At 42.3% G+C, this 9,896-nt stretch overlaps 1 protein-coding gene across 4 annotated transcripts in view; it reads right to left on the bottom strand.

Annotated features, from left to right (window-relative positions):
- RPS6KA5 (ribosomal protein S6 kinase A5) overlaps nucleotides 1–9,896 on the bottom strand; it is a 177,396-nt gene that overhangs the window by 99,046 nt on the left and 68,454 nt on the right. For 3 of the 4 annotated variants that reach the window (XM_049612320.1, XM_049612322.1, XM_049612321.1), the window contains exon 3: nucleotides 7,677–7,895. In XM_049612320.1, coding sequence (XP_049468277.1) covers nucleotides 7,677–7,895 — 219 coding nt within the window. Of the gene's footprint in view, nucleotides 1–7,676; nucleotides 7,896–9,896 lie in introns of those variants that run through there. The other variant, XM_049612325.1, reaches the window with a different exon arrangement.

The raw sequence follows: 9,896 nt of genomic DNA, 5'->3' as shown, positions 1-9,896 counted from the left end.
TGTGGGTATCCACGTCAGCTCCCAACACATCCTAAAGAACAGCAAGAATGGTAATAAATCTCATAACCTGTTCCTTCAGCAAAACTTAGAGACAAACCAGTGTGCCATGAGCAGGCTGAGAAAGAACAGGACGGGACACAAGTACCATGGAGAGGGTAAGAAAATGCAGTCAGACAGCAGGTATAAAATTAATGTACAAAGACTGTCAGCTCTCAGCTAGAAGATACAGTAGAAGAGAAGACCCCATTTACAATGGTGACACGTGGCAGATTATCTAAGATTAACTTAAGAAATGTGGGTGGGAGGAAAATGAGAAACGCTCCTGTAGGTCTCAGAATTCAACACGTGAGAAAAGACATACCGTGTTCTTAAGCAGGAATAACCCGTATCATAAAAATGTCAATTCTCCCTAAATTTGTTTTAATTTAAAACGATCCCAATAAAAACACCCTAACAAGCTCAACACCCATACAGAACTCAACAATTTGATTCTAAAGTTCATGTTGAAAAATAAACAAACGTGATGGCCCCCCAAAAGGTTCTGAGGACCAGCCTTGCCAGGTATTAAAGCACACTGTAGAACTCGGATAAACTAAAATAGCATGATTATGGCTGGTGATTCAACAAACCAAACAGAGCAGAGAATCAAGAAACAGACCCTGATGTATATGAGAATTTAAAATATGGGAAAGGCAGAGCATCAGGTCAGTGGAAATTTGGACTTTTTTTTACTAAATGGTACTGAGAAAACCAGTAGTCATATGAAAAAGATTAGGTTGGATACTTATTTTATGTTATACCCAAAGAAAAATGCTCCATGTATCAAAGTACTCAATCCAAAAAATAAAACTATATAAGCACTGGAAAAAAACATCACTGAGTTCTTTTATAACCCTCAAATTTGAGGAGATCTTTTATGAGGATTTTTATGACTGAAAATCTGTAAGCCATAAAAATAGTTTTAAAATAAATTCCACTACACATAAATTTAAATTGTTTACCTGGTAAAAACATCGTAAAGTCAAGAGGCAAATGGAAAGCAGGGGAATTTTTACAATGCATATTGCAAATGGTTCCTCTCTCTAAGAGCTCCTCGAAAATTAAGAAAAAAATGAGCAAAGGGTACAAATGATTTTCAGAAAAAAACCCCAGATGACCTTTAAAACATAAGCAAAGATGTTCACTGTCACTAACAAGACCGTACATTAGCTCTATACTGAGATGCAACTCCTCGCCTATGAGACCAGGAAACACCCACGAGTTCAATCGTGCTCCACAGACAAACAGGCACTCGAGGACAATGCTGGTGGGAGTATAAAATGATGCAACTGCTATGGAAGGGTATATGCAAAATACAGACCTAGAAAGCCTTTGGTTTTTTCCTACACAAGTGGGAAATTACACGTGCAAAGTTGTATCTGAAGCCTCAAAATAAGATTAGAACCAGCCCAAAGATCCAGTCATACAGAACTGGTTATGTACACCATAGAAAAGAATGGCATTGCTACAAAGGAAATTTAAAAGAATGAGATCTTTTTTTTTTTTTTTTTTTTTTTTTTATGATTTTAGTTTTAAGTAATCTCCACACCCAATGTGGGGCTCGAACCTACAACCCCAAGATCAAGAGTCACACGCTCTACCAACTGAGCCAGCCAGGCATCCCAAGAATGAGAAGATCTTTATGAACTTATGCAGGGTGAGCTCTAGGACACACTTGTAAGTGAAAAAGAGAACAATCAGAACAGTACACGGGACAAGCTACCTCTGGTTATGAGTGCTGGTAGTTGATATCAGGCACCCTGAAATACAGGCCTACTGGAGTTTGCTTTTTAACGTCTCGCTTTGAATGCAGACAGTTAAAGGAAATGATTCTTGCCCTTCCATTAGAAACCGTATCTCAGGGTAACCAAAGAATTACAGTGGATGACAGAAAGCCACACTTGACGAAAGAATGCCAGCCAATAAACATAGAAGAAATGATAGACGTAGAAAATCACCACTTTGCAACTCATAATTCGTTGATTTTAGCAAGTAATTATCAAGTATTAATTGTTAAAACCATAAAGTGCCAAAACAGCATGCAAATTATTTTCACTAATAAGGAAAAAACATAATTCTGTTATAAAGGGATCAGACTGTCATCTCTCTTAGTCTTCACATTACTAACAACCAGATAATGGGTTTCTCCTGATGCGATACAATATGGAACATGCAACACCACCTACGATTTATTCCAGCTAAAATAGTGAACGTCAACCTATCAAGACCAGATCTAACTTCCCAACTACTAGAATTCAGTAGAGAGAGGGATAAGCTAAAAGATACTACGAGATAATTTCTCAGACCAGTAAGCCATGGATACAAAAAAGGGTAGGTTCCAGATTAAGAGACTTCAAGGACATAACAACCAAGTACATGTTCCTGGACTGGATCCTGGTTTGGACGAATCAGCTGAAAAAGATACTATGTGACAATTAGTGAAATGTGAATATGGCCTTGTGTGGTAGACGGCCACCAATTATTTGTAGTCCCCTCATCAGGAAGTGAGGTCTTTGGCGAGCATGTGAACAGGGACCCTCCTGCACTGTGGGTAGGAATGCGCCCTGGTGCAGCCACTGTGGAAGACAGTATGGAGGTTCCTCAAAAACTAAAAATGGAACTACCATATGATCCAGCAACTGCATTCTGGGTATTTTTCTGAAGAAAATGAAAACACTAACTTCAAAAGATATATGCCCTCCTCCCGTGTTCACTGCATCATTATACTTACAATAGCCAAGATATAGAAATAACCTAAGCGTCCATCAATGAATGAATAAAGAAAATGTGGTATATATACACAGTGGAGTATTATTCAGCCATAAAAAAGAATGAAATCATGGCATTTGTGACAACATGAATGGACCTTGAGGGCATTATGCTAAGTGAGATAAATCAGAGACAGAAAGACAAATATCATATGATCTTACTTATATGCCGAACCTTAAAAAAGAAACAAAAGACAAACAGAAACCAAGCTTATAAATAGAACACTTAGGTGGTCGCCAGAGGCAGGGATGAGGATTAGTAGGTGACATGAGTGATGAGAGTCAAAAGGTACAAACTTTTTGGGGCGCCTGGGTGGCTCAGTTGGTTAAGTGACCAACTCTTGATTTTGGCTCAGGTCATGATCTCACACTTCGTGAGTTCAAGCCCTGCGTCAGGCTCTGTGCTGATGGTGTGGAGCCTGCTTGGGAATTTCTCTCTCCCCCTCTCTCTCTGCCCCTTCAGAGCTCTCTCTCTCTCTCTCTCTCCCTCTTTCAAAATAAATAAATATCCATTTTTTAAAAAAGGTACAAACTTTCAGTTACAAAACAGGTCATGGAGATGTCACGTACAGCAGGGCAACTAGAGTTGTTGCATATTGTGTTGCATATTTGAAAGTTGCTGAGAGAGTACATCTTCAAAGTTCTCATCATAACAAAATTCTGTAACTACGTGTACTGAGGGACATTAACCAGATATACTGTGGTGATCATTTTGCAATATATACAAATACCAAATCATTACGCTGTATACCTAAGACTAATATAATGCTGTATGTCTATTAGATCTTAATTAAAAAAAAAAAAAAAAAACTAAAAAAAAGGCGGAGGGGAATCTATTTCTCTACTCATCAAATCCAGGCTGGTCTCAGGTCAGAGGTGAGGCTGCATGAGTTCCAGAGCCTGGCCTTGGGAGGCCTTGCAGCCTCTACCTTTGCCCTCTCGGCGGCTGCCCTGAGGCTGCTGTGCTAGGAAGAAACTGATCTACTGCCCTGGAGGATGACAGGCCACGCAGAGAAGAGAGGTGCCCGAGACAACCGCCAGCACTCGCTTTCAGACACGAGAGTGTAACCATCTTGGCAATTCAAGGCCAGCCAACCCTGCAGCTAGCTGAGCACCACCCCACGAGCAGGTCTGGGCTCCACCGGCAGAGCTCCGCCCGGCCAACCCACAAAATGACGAGAAAACAAATCCTTGCTGAAGCAACTACTTTGTAGAGCGGTTTGTTATATGCACAATACATCACTGGTACCACTGGGTATTAAATGAAGTGAAAGTTTATTAACCAGGAAAAGCAGGCATCATCAGCTGAAAAATGGATGTTGGGCGCAAACCGTAGGTAGCACGGGACCACCTCATCTGACAAAATGTGCCTGCATGCGGACACACAGACAAAAAGATCTAGGATACACATACTAAGTAATAACAGCGATATAGAATGAGGTAAACTCCCAGTAGTGAAAAGGTTTTATTTTTGCTTTCCCATATTTTCCATACACATATATGTGCTTTTATAGTAATAAATAGTTTTAAAAATATATATATATATATTTTTTAAAAAGGCCTATAATATTTACTTCAGACAAAAAGGTCAGCTGGGCGGGCATCTGGGTGGCTCAGCTGGTTAAGCATCTGGCTTCGGCCCAGGTCATGATCTCACGGTTCACAAGCCCACGCCGGGCTCCCTGCTGTGTCAGTGCTGAGCCCACTTTGGATCCTCCGTTCCACCCCCCCATCACTGCCCCTTCCCCACTCATGTGCTTTCTCTCTCTCTCTCAAAAATAATAAATTAAAAAAAAAAAAAAAAAAAAAAAAAAAAGGTCAGCTAGGTCCCTGAAGAGCTCAACATGAAAATTCTTGCTATCTCTAATCTATAAACTTAACAGATAGTTATGGGCTGAACTGTGTCCTCCCTGCCTGCCCTAAATTAATATATTGAAGCCCTAACCCCCACTACCTCAGAACGTGACTGTATTTGGGGACAGGGTCTTCAAAGGTAATTAAATGACTAAAATGAGGCATTCAGGGTGGGCCCTAATCTAATCAGACTCGTATCCTCATAAGAGGACTACTGAACACATAAAGCACCATCGGGTGTGATGCACAGAGAGGGGACTGTTGGAAGAGGCAGCAAGAGGACGGCCATCTGCCAGTCATGGAGAGAGGCCTGGAACAGACTTTCCTTATGGCCCTCAGAGGAAACCAACCCTACCGGCACCTTGATCTGGGACTCAACACCTTGATCTGGATCACAACAGTGAGGAAAACAGACGTCTGTTGTTTCAGCCCCCTGTCTGTGGTATTTTGTTACAGCAGCTCAAACGGACTAAGATGAGGACTAAGTGTATAGCACGACATTTGGAAAACTGGCCTAGTGTGCATTCTAAGCATTGCAAACTGAACCATAAAAACAGTTGATAATAAAGCCTTGCTCAAAGATTCTGCAAAGCTTCGATTTTAAAGCCGAAAAAACAACTATTAACATGCACAATGAGAAATTATGTTAAATACATCAACACAGAGAGGAAGTAGAGGGCATGCGTTCCAAAGGTACTGCCTCACTCATGATGGAGCCAGCGTGCTATTCTAGTCCACATTCTACTCCTGAGATGGCTCGAGAAACAGGTTTTCTTGTTTTCTTCTGTATTTATTTATGGGCCACTAACAAAGAGCAAAATTAATGGAGAACCAACAGCTAAAAAACAATACTATTAAAGACTATTGTTTTGTTTTGCTTTGTTTTTAAATGTTTATTTTTGAGAAAGACAGAGTGCAAGCGGGGGAGGGGCAGAGAGACAGGGAGACACAGAATTGGAAGCAGGCTCCAGGCTCCGAGCCGTCAGCACAGAGCCCGACATGGGGCTCAAACCCACGAACTGCGAGATCGTGACCTGAGCCGAAGTCAGACACTTAACCAACAGAGCCACCCCAGGCACCCCAAGACTATTGTTTTTTAATCAAATACAAAATCGTCCATTCATCTACTTCTAAATTAAAAACATGATTTACCAAACTACACTATTTACGATAAACAGTAAAAGAAAAGACCGAGTCCAGTTATGGTGCGAGAACAGGAAGAAGAGGAGCGAAAGAGAAAAGCTGCTCTGCGGTGGTGCAGAGTCTGGGAGTGTGACTGCTTTGCCACTTCAGGCTCACGCTACTTACATGAACTTAGGCGCATGATTTCACTTTGATGAGCCGGCTCTTTATCAGGAGAGAAGCTTAAACAAGATAATTACTTCTCAAGCAGTGTTCATGGACTTCCTAAAGCTTCCCTGGAGATTCTTGTAGGGTGGGTACAGAAATAAACTGGCAGGACTTAGTGCCCTTGGGCTTAGATTCAAGCAGGGGTACTCATTTCTATTTGTTTTCCATTTGAATGTTTGCGTCGTCACTTGAGGGAAGAGTTCTCCTGCCATAAGTGTTCAAAATCATTGTACGAAAGCGCTCTGTGCCATATACCTGGGATACTCCGGGAATACATATTTAACAATCAGTAAGTAACAAAGCTGAGCAGGTAGACCCAGGAGGCAGAAAGAAGAGCCAAATGATAACTGACTTGCAGGAACACCGGGTAGATGATGATGGTAACAGGGGACCCTGACAGGGCAAGGGAGAGTGTGACCTCTACGTATACAAGATTTAGGACTGTTAGTTGACGGTAAGCATTCCAAACTGAGCCTGAAGTGTAACTTCATGACTCAAAAAGTGAATGCAACTTTAGGCGTCATTGATAAAAGTATAATTTCCAAAATAAAGGCATTCGACAAAATCGTCAAATATATATTTAAGAACCTACCTGTCTGTACTACCAATAATCAAAGAGTATAGGCAGCACTGTTTGGCGGACTTTGAAATGAGTCAGACCCGAGTTCCAATCTTCATTCTCAAGTTTACACAAGATATGTAACTTCAGGAGATACAGCTTCTAGAACCATCAACATCACTAATGAGGGGACTCTAGCGGCACTGTCGTGAAGGGCTAGTGATCACCATGGATAATACTTGGCACGTAGCATGGTGCAGGCACACCACTCACACTCAAGAAATAGGTGACGCTTACAGAGCACGATGTGGACTTCTATCTCCTCTAACCCTCAGAACAGTTCGAGAACCAGGGGAGCACAGCACATAAATGCAAATTATCACAAGGGTGGGACTAAAGTGGAACAGATGAAATAGTCAATGAGGACAGAGTACAGCATCACCATTTATCATTAGGAGGAACAGAAAACGCTACGGCTTTCCCGCGAGGCAATCTGGCAACGTGTAACAGAGGACATTTCCAAAGTTCATACATGATGGGCCAACTCTGTTTGGGAAAGGAAAGGATTCAGAAAGTGTCTGTGGGTAGAAATGAGAGTGCCCCCATTGACTGGCTGGTGGGCATCTCCTTTAAATGCAGATTTTTCACCAAAAAAGCAAAGCATCTCCAAGAATAGAAGTCTCCCTTTTATCTTTTTCCCCAATTACCAGTTTCCACAAATATCCCTTTTTCAGCCCGAACGTGGAAAGCTCCTGAGAACTCCTGAGGCAGAAACTGTGGCCCATGTCACCGTTCCAGTCCTCACATTTGAGTGGAAGCACAATGCCCAGGGAAGCAGACCCCCCTAATGACTCAAGTATTCCTTAAGACCAATAAAGGAATGTGGAATAGAAGTATATAAACCCCTTCAGGGTGGGAGGTCCCAAATCCCGAACAACTCATGGTGTTCAAGGAACTGCCGTCACAGAAAGAATGAGAGTCAAAACGTTTCATTTCTTCTAAGTCTGAAGGAGGCGGTCCTTTGAGTTCATTGCGACTCGAGACCCAAGGGATAAAGTGTTCTGGTAAAAAGAACAACTGACAACCGAGGGCCAATGGACACTTACCTAAAATGAGATGAAGTTTGGTTTCTGTCTGGAAAGCATAGTGCAACGTCACCAAAAATGCTGACTGCCTGATGTGCTCCAGGACTTGCCGCTCTGTCCTCGTGTGCTCTGTGGTTTTGGCCTTTTGAACTATTGTTGCCTTTTTCAGTACTTTCATGGCATACAGCTTTCCAGTATCGTGACCGCTGATTTTACGAACCAGAAATACTTTTCCATAAGCTGAAAATGAAAAGAAAAAAGAAAAAGAATGAAAATACCACACAGAACGGTAATCTATTGGCAGGTGAAAGTTACGAGATGCACGACAAACTTTCCTTGATGAAAAAGTACCTTTATTGCGGTTTCAAATAAAACAGCTTTGACAGATTTCTTTCGTTGTAGGCCAAATATATTTCTAGGTCTAAACCTTGGTATTTACATATTTCACCACTGCTGACAGCGTTATGTTTTCACTCTTTTACTGGTATTTTCTCCTCAATATTTTTAGCTGTAGGGAACTAGCTGCTATTATGGTCAATTAACCACAATCTGATTCTGGAAAAACTAGGACATTTTAGACATCAGATAAAATCTTCAGGTTTTGCTGTTGATGTAAACAAATGAAAACAGTTCTTAAGAATCTCATACACATATAAACCTAGCACCTCGACTATCCCTCTATATTTAATAAAAAAACTAAAGAAACGTAAGCTGACATTATATAAACAGAAGAGATCTTCAGACTTAGAAAACACTAAAACACCTTAACTTGTAAGCATCCTGACAGAAAAGCCCCTTTACATCTTTGGGCAGTAATGCATGGCTCAGTAGGTCAACCTCAAAAAGTTTTCCCTAAGGGCTCAGTTGGACAAGTCCTGTGTGTGGTGCCACTCCCCCAGATGGAGGAACTGGGGCCGAATGCGCAGGTATTTGCATTTATTTCCCTAGAGAAAGGCGAAGAGGGCAGGAAGGGGTAGGAGGAGGAGGGTGAAGGAAAGGCAGACAAAAACACTGTGAGAGGGAAGGGGTAGGTCCCCAATGCATCTTCACAGTGTACTAAAATTCTCTTTCCTTTGAAACACCTCCTGGGTGGGTAAGCCCAGTCCCACTTTTGAAGTTCAGCACTTTATTTATTTTCAGAGAGAAAGAGCACAAGCAGGGGAAGAGCAGAGAGAGAGGGAGAGAGAGAGAGAGAGAGAGAGAGAGAGAGAGAGAGAGAATCCCAAGCGGGCTCCGTACCATCAGAGCAGAGCCCAATGCAGGGCTTGAACTCACCGACCGTGAGATCACGACGTGAGCTGAGGTAAAGAGTCGGACACGTGACCGACAGTGCCACCCAGGCGCCCCAAGTTTGATACTTCCATCAGACCGTTCTGGAGTTAGTCTGAGTTCTGACCCAGACCTTCCCTCCAGGGCCTCCCTGCACCCTGCCCACACCTCTACGGTATTTAGCCCATAATTCTGTTCTGATCCACTCACTAGTGTGAGAGCGCTTAAAGGGAGGGGCTCCTGAATACTCCACGTTGTTCAGGTCAGTCCTTCGAGAAGTAAATTAGTACCAACACATGACAGACGTATGCATATGGATTGGTGAAAGGCTGGAATGCTCCTGAGGAGGACGCTTCCTAAGGAACTTGCTTATGCCAGGCTCTGTGCTGAACACATTCCACACGGGTTCACTTAATCCTCGGAACAGCTAGTGAAGGTGGTACTTTTAGTGACTGCATGTTACAGATAAGAAACGGGTTCCAGGACCGTAAGGAACTGGCCAAAAGACGTGGGTAAGCGGTGGCAGAATGGATACAAACTTCAGGGACCACGCTTTGGGCTGAAAATGAATTTAAGAGATGATTCTTCACGAATACTAGAAATCGGATGCCCTGGTTTTAGTAAAATCACTATCATATCATACTGAACACATTCTGGAATACAGAGAAAGTGCATAAAGGGTTTGTGTCCTACCCCATTGTAAATAAAATGATCACAGACTGAGATTTTAGTGAGGTAGAGGTGAACAAAAAAAACAAAATGACAACTTTCCGAAGCTAACAAATTAACCTAAAGTATAAAAATGAAAAAAGCTCATCTATTCCAGAAGCCCTGCCAGGAAGCTGGAAAATATTCTGATGAAGCGTGCTATATCTTCCACAGAGTCAGCCATGACAGAAAGTCGGGAGGAAGTCAAGTCCTCTACAAGTATGGGGCTTTTGTGTTCCCAGCACCCACCCAGGACCCCCCCCC

Source organism: Panthera uncia (assembly GCF_023721935.1).
Source record: "Panthera uncia isolate 11264 chromosome B3 unlocalized genomic scaffold, Puncia_PCG_1.0 HiC_scaffold_1, whole genome shotgun sequence".
Lineage (NCBI taxonomy): Eukaryota > Metazoa > Chordata > Mammalia > Carnivora > Felidae > Panthera > Panthera uncia.
This window is presented reverse-complemented; position numbering and strand designations above follow the sequence as displayed.